The sequence below is a fragment of the Ptychodera flava genome, unplaced genomic scaffold (genome assembly GCF_041260155.1).
Source record: "Ptychodera flava strain L36383 unplaced genomic scaffold, AS_Pfla_20210202 Scaffold_36__1_contigs__length_1797346_pilon, whole genome shotgun sequence".
NCBI lineage: Eukaryota > Metazoa > Hemichordata > Enteropneusta > Ptychoderidae > Ptychodera > Ptychodera flava.
This window is the reverse complement of record NW_027248358.1, coordinates 1,044,491-1,071,430: the sequence shown is the minus strand read 5'-3', so window position 1 is coordinate 1,071,430 and position 26,940 is coordinate 1,044,491. Positions and strand designations below refer to the sequence as shown.

The 26,940-nt window shown below is 38.4% G+C and overlaps 2 protein-coding genes across 2 annotated transcripts in view; both read left to right on the top strand.

The window, feature by feature from the left end:
• LOC139127770 (gastrula zinc finger protein XlCGF57.1-like) overlaps window positions 1-2,398 on the top strand; it is a 305,983-nt gene extending 303,585 nt beyond the window's left edge. Inside the window, 1 exon segment of the mRNA XM_070693652.1 lies at window positions 1-2,398. Coding sequence (XP_070549753.1) covers window positions 1-396 — 396 coding nt within the window. The 3' untranslated portion in view covers window positions 397-2,398.
• The window catches only part of LOC139127769 (26S proteasome non-ATPase regulatory subunit 10-like), a 534,262-nt gene that overhangs the window by 263,882 nt on the left and 243,440 nt on the right, over window positions 1-26,940 (top strand). The window lies entirely within an intron of this gene.

Genomic DNA, 26,940 nt, shown 5'->3' with positions numbered 1-26,940 from the left:
AAGGGATTTGCACGGAATGGAAGTCTAAAAGATCACATGAGGACACATACAAATGAAAAGCCCTTCGTCTGCAAAGTGTGCGGAAAGGGGTTTGCATTGGCCGGACATCTTGAAAATCACACCAGTACACATACAAAGGAAAAGCCATTTGTCTGTGTAGTGTGCGGGAAGGCTTTTGCTCGGAGTGGACATCTAAAAAATCACATCATGACACATACAAATGAAAAGCTATTTGTCTGCGAAGTGTGTGGTAAGGGTTGTACAAGAAAGGAAAATCTAAAAGTTCACATCAGGACACATACAAATGAAAAGCCATTTATATGCGAAGTGTGTGGGAAGGGTTTTGTACGGGGATGGAATCTAAAGGTTCACATCAGGACACATACAAATGAATAGCCATTTGTTTGCAAAGTGTGTGGCAAAAGCTATTCACACAGTCGAAGTCTCGCATATCATAAGACGACACACAAAAGAAATGAACAATTTGTTTGAAAAATGTGTGGTAAGAAATTACCACTCATTCTTTGACTGAATTGATTCAAATGAAATGCCATTTTCTGTGAAATCCTTGATTAGAAAATTACCTAGAATAGGTTTTTCCAACAAAGTTGATTCCACCCCCAAAAAGAGGGGTATACATTTAGTAGATTCAATGTTAGAGATACGCAGCTTACATTTCGTCTACATGCAATGTTGCGTCCGTTTTCTGTAATCTTTCATCAGTCATATCCTGTCAACTTTGACCTTCTTCTTAGAAACAGTTTTAAAAAATCCTATCATATAAATAGATCGGTATGACTTACTTTTCATTTGTCAACATGATGAAGAGATTTGCCTTATGTACGTATGTCTGTCTGGATTGATGGAGGGATGGACGGACGAAGGGACGGACCACTGTACATATTAAACTGATTTTGGTATTGTGATGCCATATGTGGTGTAGATGTGTTGTCTTAAAATGAACCTGTCAGTCTCATAAATATATGCAAATGAGGGAAAGGCAAGAAAACGGAAAATGGCCAAAAATCAAGAAATTAGGCAACACTAATTTAGCTGTTGGTTTGAGCTCAATATTAGCTGCAGCTTTGTATTTTAAGTTATGTTTTTCTATTTTGCCATATTTGTAAAAGAATCTTCTTTCTTCTTCTCTCAAAAAATGGTCTGATTGCTTTCAAATTTGGTACACAGGTGAAATGGTGTAGGTCATTCATCCAAATTCAGGTACTGCCTGTGTGAATGGTTTTATTGTGCTGTTTAAGGCTAATGTATTACCAGGTCCTATATAAATGATACAATTCTCGAAAATTTAAGGTAAATGGTATTTTAAATTAATCGACTTATATTGTATGTAACACTTGTACTGTAAAAAGCCCGATCAATTCAACCGGAAAAAAACAATTACGATTTTATATCATCGAATTACTAGAAAATCAATAAAGCCGAAATAATTTGTGTCGAATTATTACAGATTTCCTTTTAATCGACAATGCATAAGTGATATGCTTACCATCTTGGATGATTGAAAAACATAAAGGCAACTATCCTGAAGACAACACTTAAAGGCTGAGCCTCCCTTTAAAAGGGCGCCAACCTATGGCGGCGTTCATTGTGTAAGTGGACACCAAACAGGCAACATGAGGGCACACACTCCAGAAAATGCCACTTTTTAGTTTTTTCCTACTGCTAAAAACACTGACAGACTGCCAAGCGGTCAGCACGAAGCTGCTGCCGATCGAACCTTATGGTTATATTCAAATTCTAACGTGACTGGAAGACATTTTTAAGGAAATTCGAGTGTGGTGCTGGGGAATAAATGACCGTTGGCAATTTGAACCGACCGTCAATCAGACGGTTATATAAGCTCTATTTGCAGGATTAGCAAATTTGACAAAAGATTGAAATCATTTTGTGTAATTAATGTAATAGAAATCATACATAGTACTGGCCATGTGTTTGACTGGGAGGAGAACTCCACTAATGCGAGAACCTGGGATTGAAAAGTGCGGCTTTAAACATATTCTGTACCGTACATAGTATTGTTCTCTGTAGGTTATCAAAAATCAAATGTTCAAAATACTTTGTCAAGATAAGTTGGTCGAATTAGAAAGTCCCAAATTCCACCTGTAGTCGGATTGGTAAGAATAAAATAAAATTAAGTTTTCTGGAAAACAGCGCGGTAGAATAAAAAGTTGTCAAATTGATAGCGTGTTATGGTAAATCTGGCCATATGATCTTTATAAGCATGGAATGTTTACTTTAGTCAGAATGCAATAAACTCTTGTTTACATTATTATAAGCGACGGTATCAATTGGTGCAAGCCGATGTTTATAGGTTGGGCATATATGGGAGGTTATATTTTGTAAAAATGTATGTATGTAATGTGTCTGTCTGTCTGCATGTATTTATGCATGCAAGCAGGTATGTATGTATGTATGTATGTGTGTGTATGTATGTATGCATGCATGCATGCATGCATGCATGTATGTATGTATGTATGTATGTATGTATGTATGTATGTATGTATGTATGTATGTATGTATGTATGTATGTATGTATGTATGTATGTATGTATGTATGTATGTATGTATGTATGTATGTATGTATGTATGTATGTATGTATGTATATATGTATGTATGTATGTCCTTGCAACTTGGAAACCAAAGATTCAGGTTGCCGTGAAATTTCGGTATACAGCACAATCATAAAAAGATTTATAGGTGAATAGATTTTTGTGGATTTGGTGTGGTCTCCAAAATGAATGGTTATTTGCATATTTAATGAATTAAACCATTAGACTTATACTGTAAATGTACTTCACCAAATTTGATGAAACCACCCAGGTACTCAAACTTTTTTTATATTCTTCCTAATAGTATGGTGGACGTGGCTTACCTAATTTAAGCGAATTTGCATATTACTTAATAAACTTCTCTCATTTGTCTCTATCAGTATTGAGTGTACCGATTTCGACTAGACCACCGCTAAATATTGATCGTACATAGGTCTGCTGATGTTTTATGTTTATGACTAGGACATTCTTATCATGAGATCATTTGTATATTTAGTAAATTTGATTAATTAGCTAGGATATGTTAATATTCAAGTCACAGATTTTGAGCGTACCTCTACAATCGTTTGATCCTACATGTTCATTATGTAATAAGTAATTACAAGTGCATATTTAAAGGGACAAAGTCGGCCATTTGTCATGAATTTTGTTTCATGTGAGATACTAGTTATGTTGCTTCACATGTTGAAATATACTGAATGAATGGGTGACCATGCATATATTCAACCCCGGTTTTAGACAAAGTAAATGAAACCATCGCGAAAATGAATTAAAGATCAAGACCATTAATTCATTTTCACGATGGTTTTATTGACTTTGTCTAAAACCGAGGTCGAATATCTTCATGGTCATCCATTCATTCAGTATCTTTCAACATGTCAAACAATATAAGTATTATCTCGCATCAAACAAAATTCCTGAAAAATGGCCGACGTTGTCCCTTTAATGAATTTCTCTAATTATGCTCGTTATCAATAGTGAGCTCACGAATTTTGGTGTGACCTTAGTTATATATTGATCATACCTGGTGTTAGTTGTAGGAAAAGTTCAGCTGAAAAATACAACATTGATAAATGACGTGTGTTTACCTCAAACATATGATAATACGCTGTTTTCAATCGCGACCGAAGTCACAACATACGGCATCCAGTCACCTAGTGGAGAAGCAACAGACAGACTGCTGGGCCATATCCCAACCCTCAAAAATACTATTTTGCAAATTGAACGTTCAAAACAAGGATAGCTAGTGGTTCATTGTCATGTTATGACCGGCCTTCTACCTAGCTGAGTCGATGGTGGCGCTCATCAGCTTGCACTAGCGACTGTCTTCGTGCTTTCCACGTTTTAACGAGACAACAAGTTTATCATTGTTCAATCTTACTTTCGCTGAGCTGTCAAGAATAGGAATCACACGCCATTTTGCTAATAGCTTATTCAGCATTGCTCTCATTCGTAGCGAAAATTCGTCTTCAATACTGACCGAAGTTCCCTTCAACTAAACATTCTTAGTTGGTCCTCGTCTTTGAAGAATGTAAACGTTGCAACAACCATGTACTCGTTCAAATATTATGTCCTTTGCGATACCTAGTTTTTCCCTGATTAAATCTTTCTCTGTGTTCTCGGTCGCATCCAAGTCTTTCGAAAAAAGTAGTGTGACGGATGGCATGCAAAGTGTTTTCAATGTTACTTATACGGCTTTCTAGTCCATTTGTATTATTCAAGTATAACATTGAGATTCAGCCAGACAATCGGTTAACAGTTTTCGAGACGCTATTGTTTGGAGTCGCTCTTTTATTTCAGACGAATTTAGAATCGTGCCTAGATATTTTTTGTTATCGAAGTTGCCTGTGAATGGGTATCAGGTCCGGGATTTGGTTTGACGTTGCCACTCATAAACAGCAGCATGAAAAGGAGACGAACAGACGAAATTACTCCTTGGGTAATTAGTATACAAAAGCGTGCGTAAGACAAAGGGCCACATTGTTGACTGCAGGTACCTGGTGACACAACCAATTCTTGCTCGATACGCCTCCAATGAGGTGCCACTTTTTAAAGTTATTGAAGAATCTCATATCAAAGAACTGGTAGCGATGAAAAAAATACGTTGCTCCCACATGTGGCAAAGTAAAAGTAAAAAAATAGCGACAATATCACTGTTCGCTCCCATATAGTTATCAAAACAAGTCAACAATTGTATGAAACATGGACATACATATACAGACAGACTGACATACACAGACTGGCACAGAGTGATGACATTGACCCCAAGTGTGCCTTGGCCGTGGAGAGTGATAAAGATATAACAAACAGCTGAATGTAATGATAAAATAGTTAAGTATAGGCTTATACAGGCACTGAGAGTGAATATGTTACAGCAATTTGATTAGTTTCTTTTTCCTTTTCTACTTCTGTGATAATATTTAAGACAATCAATCTACAAGGCAGTTTATTGACAAATATGTTATCTTTACAAGCACACAGTAAACTGTTCTTGATTTTTCATTTACAATATTTGACATAGACTGAAATACATAACATGTAACCAATGTTTACACTTTGCCCATACACCAGATACAAGGAGAAATTTCAACATACAATCATCAATTCAGAAACCTTACAGGAAAAGTAAACATTGTTTTCTTCCAGAACAGCTGGTACATCCACATCTGGAACAATTTACAAACTTAACCAATTACACAACGATGATGACACAAGAGATAAAGTTAAACTGTGGTGAACTTGACTATTCCTTTCAAATCCTTACCTAACTTGACATCTTAAACTAAAATACACTGCATGGTTAATTGTGCACAAAAATACATCGGGGTGGACCATTTGATAAGGGATGGTGTCTGGAAGATCGATGAGGTACATTATCTTTTTTATCCGATCCATTGTACATTCTTTTTTCCCCACTCTCCCACCTTTTCTTCTTGTCAAACCTTCTCTGGCTGAATTTTTTATTGGCATTTGTTTGGAATTTTTTCAAAATCTGCCAGGATTTTTTTACCGCATTTCAACACCAAATACAGTTTACCATATCAAATGCTTACTAAATCACCACATTATATACTCTTAGTTCCAGTAGGTATAAAATTAACAAAAAAAATCTTAAAAATACAAAATGAAAGATATCCCAGTAAAACTGAAAGTTTCGCAAAGTTGCCCCAAAAATTCAAAATTCCGGATTTCAACTTAATTTCAATATATCTTATTAACAAAAACCCTAAGGACCGGTTTACTAAATATCAAAGCAATCAGACTGGTAAATTCTGAGAAACAAAATTTTTGACCAAAAATGAGAAAAATTGCCCCCCAAAATACAAAATTGCAGATTTCATCCTAATTTTAAATATATCTAATTAACATAAACCCTAGGAACCTGTACACTAGATATTAAAGCTACCAGATCAGAAGTTTTAGGAGAAAACATTTTTGACCAAAAGAGGCAAAAATTGCCCAAAAATTAAAAAAACAACTGCCAGTTTCAACATACTTTCAATACATTATATTGAGATTAATCTTAGATACCTGTATACCAAACACATGTATCAAAGCTCTCAAATCAGCAGTTTTTGGATTAAAAATTTTTTAATCAAAAATTGGGAAAATCGCCCCAAAATTACAAATATGACAATATCAATACAATTTGTACAAGCATGACTGAGGTCATTCTGAGGAACATGAATATTAAGTTTCATAGCAATCAGACGAGCCATTTCAGAGAACAAGATTTTTTGACTAAAAACGGAAGAAATACCCTAAAAATACAAACATTTTTCTTTTTTCCCCCCCATTTGCATATTTTTGGCACTGACAAGTTCATTTGAACAAATTCACATCTCCACCCCTAGTGCACCTGTACACCAAATACTAAGACAGTAGGTGCTACGGTTTAGGAGTTTTTGATGTGGAGGGACTAACAGACATACATACATACATACATACACAGAGACGCCATTTTGCCACCTTATACGGACACCTCCCATTTGCATATATACATATGCATATATGGGAGCGTAAAAATATAGAAAATATATCGATATCCAAGCAATGTAAAAAAGAGTAATTTTGATAGGGTCAATTTATTGTATATTATAAAAAATACCCAGGCTACTCGGAACAGCGTAAGATTATGATCTGAGTTGTTTGAATACTACACTCACACTGTAGGGTAAAAATGGGAACTCAGATCGTTATATACTGCTTCTGCAAAGCGAACCCGCTTAGGCTAAAGACGGTAAAATTACCATACGTGTAATTATTGTTGCTAGTTTCTGTAAATTTTGCCGACTATTCGTTAGTAGTTGTCAAATTTCTTGAGTTTGTCCGAAAACTATTTCAGGGAATGACGTAAGTTTCAAGACACGTGAGTGCGAACGCAATATCGATAGAAAAGTCAGTTACAGACAATCGAGGAAGAACAGAAGAGTCTATTGATCAGCGAATTAAATGAATCCTAGGTTACTATGAAAGTAAAAAAGGTAATGTTGTGCCCTGGTTGGGAAGGAAAAGTTGATAAAGATTTCAAACAAACGTCAGATAATATTAGAACAATTTAGTAAAAAAACAAGCTCAGAAAAACGTATAGAGAAGAACGACATCACGGCGATCTTCAGACCTTTCATCGTGTTTCAGCCTGAACAGTCAACATTTGATGCTATAGTCTATGGCAAGTGTCTCTTTTTGGACAACTCCAACAGAGATGCATGGATCGCGATTTAGTTTCATCGCCCCGACCCGACAGGAAATAATATAAGGTTATTCCAAAAATACCGGGATTTATGTCCGAGTACATCGTGCAGCGGAGATATTGTCCGAGACGCGTAGAGTCGAGGACAATACCGAAGCGTACGATGTACGAGGACATAAATCCCGGTATTTTGGGAATAACCTTATTATTATACATCTTTTTAGTCCAACTTTACGAGAAAAAAGTCGAAATTAAGGCGTCTTTTGGATGCTCGTCGCTCACTGTACTGAGCGATCGCCAGCAGACTGAGAACGCGTTGAGCGCGTCCGCTAGCGCGCAGAACGAAATTTCAACCCACGCTGCGCAGTGCACATGGTAGAAATTGTACGTCAGCAGCATAATTTTACTCGAATTCACAGGTTTTGGACTGACCACGATTTGATTTGGGAAGTACTCAATGCTAATAAGTATATATTTTTGTAAAAAATGTAAAATTTTATCTCCTTTTTCTTCGTGTTGACGTAAAGGTGTTTTGAGGTCAAAGGTCAAATAGCGTCAAATAACCCTAAAGTTATTGGACTCCGCGTCTTCTGATACCGAAACTTACTGTACGACGAAACTCCATAGGTTACAGACGCAGGTGTATAACAATGCGGCTTATGGGCACCTGTATAATCGTCGCATGAACGTATCCAATGGCCGGCCACTGCATTGGCCTTTGACCGTGCATCTCCAGCAAACAACGGTTTTTGACGTCATGAGAGCAATTTTTCGCCGTCTGTGAGCGCGAGCGGTTTAGTGATTTTTGTAGGCATAGATCGGAATCAAGTTGATTTAGGCTGAAAGTAGTTAGAAAAGTAATTTTCGTGCTCGGTCCAAAATGGGTCCGCATGTCGCCGGTTTTGTCCATGTAACCGTTGGTCAAGTAATTTGCTCGGTAGATAGTAAAAATCGTTTATTCATTGTTGACATCGTAATCGATCCGATCATGGATGTAGTAGAGAAGGAGTCACAACTGAGATAATTACGTTTATTACTATTGTGCACCATTGGTTTAATCCTTTATGTCCATGATCCGATGTACACAACAAATGTTTGATCGTTTGCACCTTTGCGCGTCCCCTTGTGATTGGCAGCTGTTTGAACGCTTTCATCAATTGTTCTTTGGACGCTTTAACACAGCATAGAAGCAGTTTTGGCATCAAAAAGCAACTTAAAATGGGAAAAATGAGAGAATTTCGCCAACAAGGTGATTCCACAAGTATTGACAAAACGTAATATGTTGGGACAGAGCTTTAATTTACACCATGGTTCTTGAAAGATTCAGATTTTCGGGAGCATTCGTTGACGCTGCCACCATGTGGCACTCATGTTGGATTATGAATGCCCAGGGAGATAGGGGGTATATCCAGGCTACCCCTGCCTTTAAAAACAAATATGTTTAGGACGGCAGAAGGCAACGACCTCATTATTTTGTAAATCGGGGGAGACACGGAGTGATACAACCTTGAGGAATACAATACCTTGGAATGATTAAAGGTTTACGAAATGGTCGTGGACACTGATCACCAAGGAATTAATAGCTTTAATATTTAAATGCGTGTAGAAATATCATCGTTCAGTCTATGTGATTTGGCTTTGCTTACTAATATAATGCAACAAGGACATACGTACACCATACGGGTTTGACGCAGAATTAATCTATCTGCATAAGATATAGGCACAGCCATACAATGTGACACACAGGCGGTACTGTCTGTTGTTCATAAAAATGGGCGAGTGTCACATGGTTTAAAAGACTTATACAGCCCGTATGGACGTTTTCGATAGCTGACCAGCAAGATGGTTCAACTAGTTAGTCTAAGGGTTGACTTTTTAATATCCTTTTTGTTTGGGGGGGGGGGTCTGGAAGATTTAAGCGGCTGCAATTTTTTCGTACCTGATCCACTGTTCAATTTTTATTTTCACTCTCTATTTACTGGTAACTTTTTTTCTCGCACTCCTCATTTGGATACTTTTTTTCCAACAACAAATGTACAGTCCTCTACTGTGTGCAGAGTAAATGTTGCACATTAGATAATCAGTTGGAACACAATACTTGTACATATACTCAAATGTTTATGCATCTGGAACTGAGTGTACTTCAGGTGATAATTTTTTTTTTGACTCGAAAACATCTAAAGGTGATTACAGAAAATCAGAAATATCTCGTATCAGAAATGAAGTCAACCTTATTAAACGTCAAGAATACCTCATCGACAAAGATAAGAGGAATGACGTAATGACAAACTTGTCTATACAACGACCTTCAGTCGGTATATTAAAACCAGCCTGATCAACAATGCTTATCAAGAAGCTGGAAAATGATAGAGGGCGATCAAACAGTCACCACAGTTTTTCCAGAAAAAACGATCATAACATTTAAAAGGAACAATAACATAAAGACATCCTCGTTCAAACTAAAACCAAAGACGATGAGACAAACGAACACGAACTGTCTAAGTAACAAAGCACACAACAATCAGATCACAACGTATTGATTCTATAGCGTCTCTTTTTGATGAACAGTGGCGACCATCAAACTAGACATGTGGGAAAAAAAAACCATTCACCAGTGTCTTACCATGTTCGCCGTTAAGATGAAACCTCATTAATCGACTCACTATATCATTCCTAACAACGGTAGAAACAATGTGAGAAGAAGCCTTCATTTTATTATATTCATAGCACGCCCCAAAATGTATTTGGCCAAAGAACCATTGTGTATCTGACACAGTCTTAAGTTGCGCCCGAAGGACGCCCTGAAAATAACAAAAATGTGTTCCTGAAAGTAGCTCTTGGTGGATTTTCTTCTTTCATCTTAGTGAGTCATCTGTTTTTTTCTTATCCGCCTCTGGCTGTTTTTGTTTCATTGACATTCGCTGGAATGTTTGTTCTGAAAATCTTCCAGACCCCCAGTACATCAAATAGTCCCCCCTGAACTAGGCTTGGCTCGAGTAGGCCTTTTGATAGGTTATGTCCACGGTCGCTCTTGAAACATTTAAATTTCGGTGCTGTGCCGTTTTTAGGCCAAAAAAAAGAATACGATTGTTTCTGGTCATTGACATGTGGCAAAAATGATGCGGCGACGCAATTTTTTTTTCAGGTTTTTTTTGGCAGAATTTGATACATTTTCCCCTGTTTTCCATAGGGGCAAATGAAAAACAGGAAAAAAACAGAGTTGACGCGCACACTTTGAAATGATGCGCGATGACCAGAAACAAATTATTTTTGGTGGCCTTTGCCTTATCCCCTGTCGATTTTATCACCCCTCATGGGTGGAAGACCCGATTTGGTTTCACATGCTGCCATGTATAATAAATCCACATCGTTTGTGATATCCCAAATCATGTTTCGGAAAACACGTGCACTTTCTACCTCCGCCTTCGAGAAAATTACATTTCCATTGATTATCAAACATATACAGATGTACATTACAGTTTCGTTTTCGCGGGGAAAATTGTTACTAGTTTGCCTCATAGACGCCCATGTATTACGATTTTATATTTTTGGATGAAGCACTATATACACCATGAATTCTGCAAACAAAGTTGTGACCATCTCCAAAAGGCATGAGTAATATTTCACTGCTCTTCAAAGTGCCCTCACGAAAAATAGTTTTCGTCAAAAAACACCACCGCCGTAATTTCTGTCCGGTCCCTAATCTGAAAGTTTGACTTCGAAATTTTTTTCATCTTCAACTGTCTGTCATACAGCGATACGGATGTCTTATTTTCTGTTGTGGTTAGATTTGCGGGCGTCATTTTTCCGGGCTTAAAATGTATCATTAGGCCTACACTAATTAAATATCGATAGTTGTGGGAAGATTTTCACCCTTTTTAACTTTTTAAAACTTCCTAAAACCATAATACATTTTAGTAAAGTGTGGAAATTCAACATTGCTTCATTTAGATTACTGCACATAAAGCAGTAACAGGAGCTTTGCTTTCATGACGATTGTCAAAATTGGCAACAGAAAGGAAATCAACAGATATAGCTGGCTATGTCATTTCTGCGAAGCATTGTTTGATTCTCTGCGCATGTGCACGGGTGAGATCAGCAGGGGATACAAACAGCAGTGCACCGGTATGCTGATTCTGCCATGGTTGTTTGGCAGCTGTTGTTAGAAAGGGTCATCTCGGAAATCGTACCTGGAAATGCACAGAAGATCTATCTTGGCGCAAAGGGGATAGCAGGTATGAATTTAGAGATGTAGTGGGAGCCATCGATGCTCGTTTATTGAACGAACTGTACCTCTTTGTAAGGGAAATTCAGCTCCCTCTCTCAGCGACAGCCATTTTGTTCGTAGCCTAGAATCCTACACGTCCGCTTGACTCCGTGCATTAGGTCGTAGGTACGGAGGCAAGCGGACGTGTAGGATTCTAGGCTATTTTGTTCGCGAACTTCCTCTTTCTCTAGAGCTTATTGCAGTAACCTTCGCCGTGTGTATCGAACCACAAGCAACTATGGGTATGGATCTTTGTTTACATCTATGCTGTGTGTCGAAGCGACCCAAACGGAGCCACATCCATCACACTTTGATCAAACTAAGATTTTGGGAAAAGACACTCAACCCGCGATACTTTACAGTGTATTTAGAAACCAGCAAAGGTCAGGTAAAAGGTTAAGGGTCATTGGGTATGTAAGACGGATAGTATTGTATGTGACTTAAGGTGTAGAACCCTTGACGTCCGGGGGAGGGGGATGAAAGTGTTGAAGAAAAGATTCAAAAAAGTTGCCTTTGAAAAATAAGAGTCAAGCCAAAGCTAAGGATGGTAGAAAAGTTAAGATTGCCGTCAGATGTCGAATAATTATGCACAGCTCGCCCTACTGGAGCCACATTTACAAAATCTTTATTTTTTAGTGTGTCATCTTGATATAAAAATTTTCACTCAAATTTGGTACATGAATATAAACCAAAGAGAGCTTATCTGGTAAGATATTGACATCTGTCTGTGTGCCCGTCTGTTTACAGTGTGTCTGTGTGTCTGTTTGTCTGTCTTTCTGTCTGTCTGTCTGTCTGTCTGTCTGTCTGTCTGTCTGTCTGTCTGTCTGTCTGTCTGTCTGTATGTATGTATGTATGTATGTATGTATGTATGTATGTATGTATGTATGTATGTATGTATGTATGTATGTATGTATGTATGTATGTATGTATGTATGTATGTATGTATGTATGTATGTATGTATGTATGTATGTATGTATGTATGTATGTATGTATGTGTGTATGTATGTATGTATGTATGTATGTATGTATGTATGTATGTATGTATGTATGTATGTATGTATGTATGTCTGTCTGTCTGTCTGTATCCATGCATGCATGCAAGTACAGCCTTGTGTAAACATGAGAGAGAGAGAGAGAGAGAGAGAGAGAGAGAGAGAGAGGAGAGGAGAGAGAGAGAGAGAGAGAGAGAGAGAGAGAGAGAGAGAGAGAGAGAGAGAGAGAGAGAGAGAGAGGGGGGGGGGGCAATGCTAAACTTATCTGAATATGGTCCCTGATATATCAACTGATGAAAGCACCAAGCTTGGCGTTTTTTCCCATTATTCAAATATGTGAAGTTGATGAAGCCTAACTCCAACTCCAACAAGATAAGCGATCCCAAAGCTTGCACACTGTAAAGTCAGCCTTGGTGAACCTTACCTTTAAGCTGAAGCTGTATCGTTATTCTCAGAATCATTACACTGAGGATGAGGAAGACCCTAACTTTGTGTAGATTCAACAGTGGACTGTTAAAATGAAATTTATTTGAACTCAATGCCTCTCTGACACATATATTCAATGTCCTTATAAATGATGCAAGCGACATACATCTGGTTTGGTTAATCTAGGTCTGTGTTCTTATTTTTTTGTTTTTGTCAGTTGATTTTGATTGTCAAACTCACCAAAAAGAAAATATTTATAACTGGTTCTATTTCAGCTTTGAGAAATTTGGGTTAATTAGTATTATCAAGATGACAGCCTACTTATCACTTTTTTGTCTTGGAGAAGAGATTCAAATAGTCTTTATATTTTGTAATTTCGGTTCCATTTCATATCAAGATTTTCCCAATGAAAATTAAAAAAAAAATCATTATTATTTAAATGTTTCTATGACAGGATAATTTGCATGACTTCATGATGGCTGCCAGCTGAATTCTCGTTTGTATAATGAATAATTCAACAATAAAAACTATCTAATATCTATACCACTAACACACTGAAGTAGAATATCTTTCACACTTATTCCACTTATGCTTCGATTTTAGAATATTCAAAAACTCCTATTGCAAAAACATCTTGTCAGCAAGATCAACCATCAAGGGGAAGCCATGAACAGAAAACATGAGTCAGACATCAACCCATTTTGAAAAGGTTTTTTTTCGTCCAAGCTTATGAAAAGACTTTTACACAGAATGAACACGAAGAAAGTCATTTGGATGGTGAAGAAATGACATTTGTTCGTAAAGAATGTGGTAAGAGTTTTACACAGAACGAAGACATGAAATACCACACTATAGTTCATATGTGTAAACAGCAGTTTGTTTGCAAAGTATGTGGTAAAGGCTTTCAAAGCAGTAACTCTCTAAAAATCCACACCGGGACACATAAAAGTGAAGAGCCATTCATCTGCAAAGTATATGATAAGGGTTTTGCACAGACTAAAATCTAAATGTTCACATCAGAAAACACTCAAATGAAAAGCCATTCATCTGCAAAGTGTGTGGAAAGGGTTTTACACGCAGTGGTCATCTAAAAGTTCACATGAGGACACATACAAAGGAAAAGCCATATGTCTGCAAAGTGTGTGGGAATGGTTTTGCAAGGAGTGAAAGTCTAAAAGTTCACATGAGGACACATACAAAGGAAAAGCCATATGTCTGCAATGTGTGTGGAAGGGCTTTGCAACGAGTGGAAGTCTAAAAGTTCACATGAGGACACATACAAAGGAAAAGCCATTTGTCTGCAAAGTTTGTGAAATGGTTTTGGAACGAGTGGACACCTAAAAGTTCACATGAGGACACATACAAAGGAAAAGCCATTTGTCTGTAACGTGTGTGGGAAGGGTTTCGTAAGGACTGGAGATCTAAAAGTTCACATGTGGGACACATACAAAGGAAAAGCCATTTGTCTGCAAAGTGTGTAGGAAGGGTTTTGCAACAAGTGGAAATCTAAACTTCCACATTAGGAGACATACAAAGGAAAAGCCATTTGTCTGCAAAGTGTGTGGGAATGATTTTGCAACGAGTGGAGATCTAAAAGTTCACATGAGGACACATACAAAGGAAAAGCCATTTGTGTGCAACGTGTGTGGGAAGGTTTTGCAAGGACTGGAGATCTAAAAGTTCACACGAGGACACATACAAAGGAAAAGCCATTTGTCTGCAAAGTGTGTTGGAATGGTTTTGCAAGGCGTGGGACATCTAAAAGTTCACATGAGGACACATACAAAGGAAAAGCCATATGTCTGCAAAGTGTGTAGGAAGGGTTTTGCAACAAGTGGAAATCTAAAAGTTCACTTGAGGACACATACAACGGAAAAGCCATTTGTGTGCAACGTGTGTAAGAAGGGATTTACAAGGACTAGCGATCTAAAAGTTCACATGAGGACACATACAAAGGAAAAGCCATTCGTCTGCAAAGTGTGTTGGAATGGTTTTACAAGGAGTGGACATCTAAAAGATCACATGAGGACACATACAAAGGAAAAGCCATTTGTGTGCAACGTGTGTGGGAAGGGTTTTGCAAGGACTGGAGATCTAAAGTTCACACGAGGACACATACAAAGGAAAAGCCATTTGTCTGCAAAGTGTGTTGGAATGGTTTTGCATGCAGTGGACATCTAAAAGTTCACATGAGGACACATACAAAAGAAAAGCCATATGTCTGCAAAGTGTGTAGGAAGTTTTTTGCAACGAGTGGAAATTTAAAAGTTCACATGAGGACACATACAAGGAAAAGACATATGTCTGCTAAGTGTGTGGGAAGGTTTTGCAACGAGCGGAGAACTAAAAGTTCACATGAGGACACATACAAAGGAAAAGGCATTTGTCTTCAAAGAGTGTCGGAAGTGTTTTGCAGAATGGAAATCTAATAGTTTACATGAGGACATACAAAGGAAAAGCCATTTGTCTGTAAAGTTTGTGGGAAGGGTTTGGAAGGACTGGAGATCCAAAAGTTTTACATGAGGACACATACAAAGGAAAAGCCATATGTCTGCAAAGTGTGTGGTAAGAGTTGTAAACTCCATAAATGTAATAATCTCCACAAATATAAAATCAACCACAATTGTAATAAAACAGTCAACCATTAATGTAACAACCCGCAACCACAATGCAATAAACAAATTAACCATAAATGTAATAAAACTGAAATACAAATGTAATAAACTTGAACTTGTATATGTGAACATTTGTTTATCAGTGCCCTGAGTAAATTATAAACTTTAATAAGACTAGTGCAATGTTATTGCATACTTGCCTGACATGTTCTCCTTTCTGAAACACAGAATTTAATACATCGAAAACACTATGAGAAAACGGCGAGGTACTGATCAAACCATTAGATAATATGGAAGTGGAACAGCAGTTCCAGACACTAATGATTACACAATAAGGAAGCGTCAAAATATCTCGTCAACCAGTGATACCACACAGTTTATTACAGACGACTCAGAACAAACAACAGAGAAATATACAACCTTACAACACTGAAGACGAACTTGAGGCGACTGATGAAGAAAGTGTGGCAAATTTTCAAAAAACGGCGTTAAAGGATCATAGTGTTATACAGTCTCCTCCACTCTGGAGTGGAGACTGTACTGACACTCAGATTACAGCTGTGTCTCGCCATGGCCAATCAGTTCTGTACACAAAACAGCGAAACGTAAAATGCACTTTCAAAAAACATTAAACACACTAAATGCAAACAACTTAGATATGATCAATATGTAGAGTTGCTTTCCTTTATTACATGGATAAATGCGATGACAAAATAGATTTACTACATTTATGGTTGACAAGTATTACATTTATGGGTGATTTTATTATTACATTTATGGTTACCATTATTACAATTGTGGTTGGTGTTTTTATTACATTTATGGTTGATTTTTGTTACACTTATGAGCGATATTACATTTATGGGTGCATTTTAGTACAATTGTGGTTGATCTTACATTTATGGAGATTATAACATTTATGGAGGTTACAAGAGTTTTGCACAGCATGGACACCTTACAGTTCACATGAGGACACATACAAAGGAAAATCCATTTGTCTGCAAAGTGTGTGGGAAGGGTTTGCAACAAGTGGGGATCTAAAATTTCACATGAGGACACATACAAAGGAAAAGCCATTTATCTGCAAAGTGTGTGGGAAGGGTTTTGCAAGGACTGAAGATCTAAAAGTTCACACGAGGACACATACAAAGGAAAAAGACATTTGTCTGCAAAGTGTGTGCGAAGAGTTTTGCAAGGACATGAAAACTAAAAATTCAGATGAGGACAAATACTAAGGAAAAGCCATATGTCTGGAAAGTGTGCAGGAAGGGTTTTGCAACGAGTGGAGGACTAAAAGTTCACACGAGGACACATAAAAAGGAGAAGCCATATGTGTGCATTGTGTGTGGGAAGGGCTTTGCAAGGACTGGAGATCTAAATGTACAAATGAGCACAAATACAAATAATGAGGACATACAAAGGAAAAGCCATTTGTCTGTAAATTATGTGGTACGAGTTTCGCAAATTGTGAATATGTAAAAGTTCACATGAGGACACATACAAGGGAAAGTCATATGTCCTCAAAGAGTTTTGGTAAGAGTTTTGCACAGCATGGACACCTTACAGTTCACATGAGGACACATACAAAGGAAAAGCTATGTATCTGTTAAGTGTTTGGGAATGGTTTTGCAGCCAGTGGCGAACTAAAAGTTCACATGAAGATACATTCAAGGGAATAGTCATTCGTCTGCAAAGTATGTGCGAAAGGTATTGCAACGACTGAAGGACTGAAAGTTCACATGAGGACACATACAAATGAAAAGCCATTTGTCTGCAAAGTATGTGGTGAGAGTTTTGCACAGTATGGGCACCTTAAAGCCGCACTTTTCAATCCCTGGTTCTCGCATTAGTGGAGTTCTCCTCCCAGTCAAACACATGGCCAGTACGATGTTTGATTTCTATAACATTAATTACACAAACCTGATTTCAATCTTTTGTCACCTTTTGCTAATCCTGCAAACAGAGCTTATATAATCGTTTGATTGACGGTCGGTTCAAATTGCCAACGGTCATTTATTCCCCAGCACCACACTCGAATTTCCTTAAAAAACGTCTTCCAGTCACGTTAGAATTTGAATATAACCACTGAGTTCGATCGGCAGCAGCTTCGTGCTGACTGCTTGGCAGTCTGTCAGCGTTTTTGCGGTCGGAAAAAACTAAAAAGTGGCATTTTCTGGAGCGTGTGCCCTCATGTTACCTGCTTGGTGTCCACTTACACAATGAACGCCGCCATAGGTTGGCGCCCTTTTAAAGGGAGGCTCCGCCTTTAAAGATCACATGAGGATACATACAAAGGAATAGCCATGCGTCTGCAAAGTATGTGGGAAGGGTTTTGCTACGAGTGGAGGACTAAAAGTTCAGGTGAGGACACATACAATGGAAAAGTAATTTGTCTGCAAAGTATGTGGTAAGGGGTTGCACATGTGTACGTGGACATCTGAATGTTCATATCAGGACACATACTGATACAAATTTTAAAGCCATTTGTCTTCAAAGTATGTGGGAATGTTTTTGAAATGAGGGGCTATCTAAAATGTCACATAAGGACACATATAAATGAAAATCCTTTTGTCTGCAAAGTATGTGGTAAGAGTTTTACACAGAGTAGAATTTCCAAAGATCACAGTAGCTCACATACAAGTTAAAAGCCATTTGACTGCAATATGTTTAGGGAGGGTTTTACTGCGAGTCGAACGTTTAAGTTAACAGCAGTTAGCATATAAATGATAATTTTTTGTCTGCAAAGTTTATGGTAAAATGTTTTCACATGGTTGAAGTCTCTCATATCATATGAATACTCTCAGAAAATGAACAATTTGTTAAAAAACCTGATGGTGAGAAGTGAAAAGTCATTTTCTGCAAAGTCCAAGATAAGAAATTGATAGAGGTGTTTTTTTGTAAGTACTACATTAGTATCAGGGGTACCTAAGAAAGTGTAGCTTTTGAATTAATTAAGAAACTTTACAGAAGAGTAATCGAACCTGACCCCACTGAACGCGGCATCCTACACAACACAACATGGTGATTTCTTTTTAGAAAACAATAAAATATTTACGGCCGCTACCACTGCTGTTGCTGTCACCAGCCATCTTGTTTTATGTTCAAAGCTATCGTTTTAGATGACCAAGCATACGGATTCTTTTCCATCACCTATCGTTTCCCTAACCAAGCTATCCTCGCACGGTGTCAAGGCCGTGATTTTCATTCAAAAGCTACTCTTTCTTAGGTACCCCTGAAGATGCTCTTGCCCAATAAGAAGAGTACATATCTGGCAGCTCGACTGTGAGGATTGTGTAGCTTATATGATGGTCGGTGTAGCATGCTTCCGTTATTTGTTCTTTTGTCTCTCATCCTCTGTCAACTATGCTCTCCTTCATAGAAAATATAATTAACGGTAATTTGCATATTGAATAAATTTATGCGCTACACATTATCTCAACAATTTCTCTCAAATTTGATGTAACCACTCGAATGTTCTCTATGCTAATCATGCTAAAAATTCGGTGGATATGGTCGATATGCATGCATGCATGCATGTAGGTAGGTAGGTAGGTAGGTAGGTAGGTAGGTAGGTAGGTATGCTTACAAACTTGTCTATTTGTGTATATGAATGTATGATTTTATGTCCGAAAAATCTCAGACAGCCCTGCATGCACTAGATCTGCATTTTGGTGTACAATCTTGCGTTATGTGTTGACACATTTCTATCGTTGAAATCAAAATTGAAGTCTTAAGAATATGTAAAGAGTTGAAAAATGTCAAAATGATAAAATATCTAGACCTAAGTTACCACTGGTCAGATTTCCATGATATTTCACTCTCAGTTTACTTGATAGCTGATTTGTATTTCTTTGTATGTGGATTTTGTTAATTTTATAGCAATGTTATATTTTGAACTTTTAGGATACATTTTTATTTGCTATCGTAATGAAACTTTTTTGAAACCATCCGCTAAAAATTCTTTTGAGGTCTCTACTAATGTTTTTAAATTCACAATGTTTGTTAAATACGTAATAACTTAGCAATTAGTATTGTAATGTTTATTATATCTGGCATTAAACATACTGTTAAATTCATTAATTACTCGTTGCAATTATTCAAAGTTTTCATGAAGGCTCCATTGAAGAGATTCAGTGATTTTATTTTCATATTTACATATCACATTAAGGGTTTTTGGATGTTTCATTTTATTCACATGAAGGTGATTATGCTTTGACGTCCTTACACTATGTGTACATAACTTTTGTTACGGAATACCAATACGACATTGGAACATATGCATTTAGCATATGATGTACACACCTCCTAGGTTGGTGAAAATTCTGAATCATTGACCTTCCAGCACAGTGAATTCAGTACATTTTCAATTGTATTCTAACTCACAACACGTCGCACCCAGTCACCTAACGACGACATCACAGTCAGATACGTTCGGCCAAATCCCCTACCCTTAAATAAGAGTACCAGTGGTACAATAACCAAACTAAGTTGTTACAATTATTCTTACTGCTACCCCTTCACACACTGTAGATTTCATGAAGCACTTGCACAAACATACTCGCTATTACACATCGCAAACAAACTTAACTTGATCAAAACGATGAATACAATCATTCTAACAGCAGGTACAGATTCCCTTGTTGCCTTTGTGTAAAGCACTGAGAAACTCTACCATCGGACATGAACTCTCAACTTTTAATACTTTTAAACTTAGTCAATCGTAAAAATCACTAGGTTTTCTTCTGACCTCTGAAAACGATGGTAAGCGAATGAGATAAGATGCTGCAATTTTTAGGTTAACTCCTCAGTCTGCAAAAACGTAGCAGAGTGCATTAGGCCGTCTAGTAAGCTGAAAGGTATGAAGATAATCACTGCCAAAGCAGGTACAGGTAGATTTATTCAGAGATTAAAACAAATTGTCATCACACGGCAAGATCCTGTCAGCCAATCAGAGATCTTGATCGCCGTGGATTATACCTCATAATCCAATCTTCAGAAGTGAGTTTTAGCCATAATCCACAGCACGATCCTTGCTCCTGATTGGTTGACAGGATGCTGCCACCTAAAAAATGGTGACTGCAATGTACTCATTGTTATACCAATTCAACTTTACACACACATTAGAAATCAAAAGTAATTGCCATTCCCTTCCCGGGTCACTCTAAACAGACCAAATCAATTCCGTCGGGAACAACGATAAGCAGAACGTTTTCACGAGTCGAGGGCTTGTCTTCTCTTTTTTGAGGAAGACTAGTTTCCTTTTCTTCGCTTTCCGATAGCACTATTTGTTCTTTTGGTTTAGGTGGCTTGAGGGCATTGAAATATTTTGCCAACATGTCTTCCTATTGCTGTTTGCTTCTGACTGCCGTCGATCGATGGCTGCTTCTCCCGGTGATCGATTGTTCATCAACTCCCCGTTCATATAGTCACGTACAACGTGAAGCTTTATCGCTGTCATTTGTGTGTTCAGCCTCGTAGTCGATCCCGGCATTCTTATACATGTCCTTCAGGTAGCTCCGGAGTATGTTAACGCCGACAGTTTGCTGCAAAAACGCTATACTACCAGTATCTCGATTTGGCATTGGTCTCCGATAAAAAACGACCCCAAAAAACAATGAGGGCAAGATATTGTTCATATGTTGGTACAACACACTGCTCATAGTTGGATTTTATTTATTTTATTTTATTTGATACACAGATCAACGGGCAAATCCACTAACAGATCTGCGAAACAAAAAAGTCACACCATCACAAGACAAATGTACAAGACAACCATAAAAGTAACATGTTACATTGAATTGAAAAAAAACATACACGAATCAAAAAGGAGAACTGTTAAAATGACTGGATAAAATAGTATTAAAACTACACAGCGTAGAAAAAATATCTATATTACATTTAAAAGAGATATCATTAAAAACAGACATGCATCTGGGCACTGTCGAGAATTTTCTGCAATTAACAGAACACAAGTCTGGTTTAAAAAGGGGTTTCTTGCGTAAATTTCTACTGGGGGCATAAAAGCAGATTTGATTTAGAATATTTGGTGAATCATAAATTGAATGGATTATTTTGTATAAAAAGCATATGTCAAGGGTTAGTCTTCTATTGTGTAAATTAGGAATGTTCAGAATTCTGTAATAAATGGGTAGCTGGATTTACTGCAGTGAACATTGAGTTTGCGACAAATGTATTTCACAAACTTAATTTGTACTCACTCATTTTTTTCTGACCGGCCCTGCTGGTGGGGTGACCACACAACAGAGCCATACTCTAGAATAGATCTTACATAAACAAAATACAGAGAAATAATTGCTGAAATGTCATTGAATGGCTGGCAGAGACGCTCAATAAAACCAAGAGATTTGAAGGTTCTAGAAACAATGTTATTGATGTGAAAAGAATAATTAAGGTTGGAAGTAAGGTAAATGCCAAATCCTTGACAACAGAGACCCGTTGAAGAGGAGTACCATTGATGGAGTAATCAAGAGAGGAAATGATTCTTTTCTTAAGTGTAAAACTGATAAATTTACATTTACTGATATTAGGTGACAGCTTCCAGTTGTTACACCATTGAGCAAATTTGTCAAGATCTTGCTGTACATGACACAGTCAGCGAGGGATGTGATAGTGCGATAGATCTTGGCATCGTCGGCATACAAACTGAGCTTTGCAGAAATGTCTAACAGTGAAATATCGTTAATAACATAAAAAAAGTAGTGGCCCCAAAAGTGAACCCTGGGGCACACCTGACGAAGCAGTGTACCATTTTGACGAGCAACTACCAAACACTACCCTCTGTCGTCTAAGATGAAGATAAGAAGCCAGCCAACTATGCAGGTTACCATATATACCGAATTTGGCGGCTTTGTACAGGAGAAGTGTGTGACAGACACTGTCAAAAGCCTTGCTAAAGTCCGTGTAAATTGAATCTACCTGTTGTTTATTGTTCAGTGAAACAGAGATGAAATCTGTATAATCCACTAAGTTAGTTGTAGTGGATCTGTTTTTAACAAATCCGTGCTGGTCGATGGAAATATTTGGTTTAATATGTTGATAGATATGAGGAACAATAACTGCCTCGAAGATCTTAGCAAAAAGAGGCAACAAGGAGATTGGGCGGTAATTTTCAACAGCTGATTGACGACCAGATTTAAACACGGGGACAACATTGGCCTGTTTAAACTGAGAAGGAAACTGACCAAGACAAATGGATTTTTGGAATAAAATTTGGAGGGAAACAACGAGAACATCGGTACAGTGTTTAATGATGCAAGCGGAGATACCGTCCGGGCCACTCGCTTTGTTCAAGTCTAGAGAAGCGATGACTTTCTTAATACTCAGGGCTCCCATAGAGAGCTAAGCCGAGCATGTGAACACCCTACATGAGTAAAAAAAACATTGGGCTGAGCATGAAAACGCCCTACATAGCCAAAAAGACATTAGGCTGAGCGTAATACACCATACATGAGAAAAAAACGTGTTGCATTGTGGGCATTTTCAAGATGGCAGCCACCATGACAGCCTGCACAGAGAGCTCTGGTGAGTGCAGATTTTGATAGATTAACCGCTGAAAAACATTATTTTGAAAAAATAAAAGCATCAGAGTATACAGCAGTGTTTCAAGTGTCTATTCACATAGTTCATTACATAACAGGCGCTCAAACTACAAAGATTACTTCGACACAAAAACTAAGTGGGGCGAATCATTGTAGCTGTGTAAACTTCCACACTGTGTGCTGTACTAATCGGTTCGACTGAGGCTGCACAGAAAGTTCTGGAACATGCCAGATAGTAAATTCCTCCATGACGTGATCAGATATACCTTTCACGAAAATAGCTCCTAATGCGTGCCGATGATGTTTTCGTCACAAGACGCGCTGCTAATGCCTGTGTGTGTGTGACTTCCTTCGTCCAATCTTTATATCCGAACGTGGGTAGAGTAACCGTGATCCGAACTTGCCTTGGATACCGTACGTCGAACATCGCTGGATCAGCAAAAACAGTCTTTCTCAGGACTGCATACCAAACGACCCTGTTACATTATCTTAGTCCCTCGGCACGGAGGGACTTTGACCGTATCACAGTCTCTTCTCGTGAGTGGACCGGAGGGACTGTGACTGTATGTAAAATTTCGTAACACAGCAAGAATGTTCGTGATCGTATCGACAGCGAAGGTACGTACATGTCCTAGCAGATGGTTGAACTCCAGAACCGTGAAATTTGTATGCATTTGGTTAGTTATTTGTCTTACAGAAATCTATTTATTGGTGTTTTTATAAAATGGCAAGTTGCAAAATAGCTTGTATGACCATCTTTATTATCCACCGTCCATGTATTTGCACAGTACATGAGAAGGCGATGTACGTGTTCATTGCTATGTACAATGACAGTATGACTGAGCGGCACGTCAAGTGTTTGATTGACAGCGAGTTGCAAACCGCCTACGGCCATTTCTGGCCTAGATTTTCGCCATCAACGCACGAAAATTCTAAACAATCCTCCTCATATATTATCAGTTATTGATTGTAAGTGCATCTATTGATTGCAAAGATACTTACGATGGTGACTTGTAAGAATATGTGACATTTTGCGAACGATAAAAATGAAGGCCAAAAAGTCGCATTTACTGGAAGGTGAGCCTGTGTGTTAACCCTACCGCGTCCTCTACACAATGAACTGCCATTGCCTTGCCCTAACAGATAGGCCTACTTTCAAATTTCTAAACAAAGATTATGTCACCCTACAGTTAAGGTTGTCGTAAATATGCGACTAGGGTGACAGTGGTCGACGACAGTGGCGTTGTCGGGTGGAAACCGTATAATTGGAAAAAGCCGATCGTTTGCTAGACGATCAAAAGGTGCAAAACGTATTTCCAGTAAGGTAGTTAAAAGTAAACCACGCATAACTAACAAATGGGGTGTAGAACGTCATTTCGGGCCAGATCGAAGGTTTGCACCCCATCACGTTCTGTGTGGGTGAAGGGTGTCATGTTTGCTTGGATAATCGATAGAATGCCCGGGATCGACATGTTAGGCCAAAGACCGATCCTCGGGACTTGTGAAAAGAATATTTATCTTTGACCAATGCAGCATGCACGCTGCATTGGTCACGGTTTGCATGGGTGATACCATAGGATATTGCTGGCATTATTCGTCTAGAAGTTATGAATATGATCAATAAATGTCATGTATTAAACATATTCAACTTTTTTTTTCGTTATACAAGCCTTACCTGTGTCGCGTGTGTACCTATTACTCTACCCTCGCTATCTCAAAGTAGTATTTTTATGAAAACAGTCCATATCTGTTAATTGGTCTTTCTTATCCCCTTCATTAGTAATTTGTTCTGCCGATCACCAACGGGGTTATCGCCCAGACCAAATGCTCGTGAGCAGCTCACAAGGGGAACAGGTTGCAGAATCGAAAAGAGTTCCTCTGATGTTTGAATTTTCAATTCGTTGAAAAAAGCGCAGCTCAGCGCAGCTCAAGTCATGCAAATGGAGCAAGTTTTTACAAAGCGTCACCAGCCTGGCTTGCCTAATGAGCCTGTTCAAGCATGGAAGGCCGTTGAGGGCGCATCGTTGTATGAAATTAGAGCTGGGAGCGTTCGATTAATACAATCATGATCGATCGTGATTTGCCAGTCATAATTGTGATCGTATGTTCGTATACGCCCAATAACAATCGTGTTTGACAATCATAGCAATCATACCCAGGACGTGATTGCTGTGATTACAAGATGGTGGATAACACAGCCACCGATGCTTAAAGCGGAAACTGCAGTAATTTTTGAAGTTTCAGAGAGTAAAATTTGATTTTGAAAGCAATATTTTCAGGCGAATTTAGTCGCAAGATGCCGGTTTAATCGCCTCTGTTATTAAAAATTAAAATACCCTGATTTACAACGAAATCAGAAAAAAATATTAGTTTATTTTTTCATAACACATTGCAGGCTAGCTAGGCGCACTACCGTATAGGAGTGTATGTAGTAGGTACAATAAACTATTCTACGCGAAGATTTAATGGAAACGTTTACCGATAAACTAGCTTGTAGGCATCGCTACGTATGCTGCAGCTCTGTAGAAATGCGCAAACACTGAGGGCAGCCAAGTCAACTGAACACGTGATCAAGATAACCAGTTTTGCTTACACCCTCGATTTCGAAAATGATGTCAAATAAATCATAATCATGATCGTGCAAATCGAACGCTCCCTTGTTTGCCGAACAATGGGTGTAGTGAGAGTTTAATATCCGGTTATTTGCTGTTTCTTGTCCTTTCCTTTTACGCCCGAATACCATATAGCGTTTTCTTTTCGAATCATATCAGATTTCAAATGTTTCCCTCGTAATCCAAACTTCAGAGGGCAAGAAATCATATCAATGTCGAATAAATTACTAAAGTCAATGAACCAAACTTAGTGAGCAGACTTTAGAATCCTTGACAACCTGATGATTTATGGTGTTGTTATTAAGGGACCGTTCAGTTTTTACGGCCGGGGGGGCGGCAAAATCCGGGGGGGGGGGGTCATCGTAATTTTGGAATCCGCAAAGGGGGGGGGGGTCATCGCTTTTTCACTGGTAGGAAAGGGTGGGTCACCACATTTTCAAAAACATAATACCAACAATAAAGTTCACTTTATGCCATGGCCTTGATCGACCCTCTTTACCGGCGGGCCGCCTTCGGCGGCCCACTACAATAAATATACATTATGTATTACCCATGACCCACTTACGGGCAGACGCCTTTGGCGGCCCACTCCAATTAGGTTTACTTAATGCAACGGCCATGATTGACCCTCTTTACCGGCTGGCCGCCTGCGGCGGCCCACTACAATAAATTTACTTTATGTAATACCCCATGGCAATCTTACCATAAAATTCCCAATTGAAGCCACGGCTTGTATTAGAAACATTTTTGAGGGACCCCTGGGATCAAGCACTGAATAATGGTAATGGCCGCGCGCCTTCAGCGGCCCTGTCCAGTAAAGTCTACTTTATGCAATAGCCATGATCGACCCTCTTTACCGGCATGCCACCTTTGGTGGTCCACTAGAATAAAATTGACTTTACGTAATGGCCCATGACCCTCTTAACCGGAGGGCTGCCTTTGGCGAACCACTCCAATAAAGTTTACTTTATACAATGTCCATGGACATGAGTTGTCTATGGAAATGAAGTTAAAAATTGCCTTACAGTCGTCCTAATTAAAAGACGTTTCAATGGATGTGGCTGAGAAGTTTGTGCACTGGCATCTCTGCTACACGAATAAAGTGCGCCGCGTACCGGAGTTCAAATCCAAACCATGCGGGTAAAGTTTATTTTCAGGGGGGGGTCATCAATTTTTTCTTCTGACAAAGGGGGGTCATCTTTTT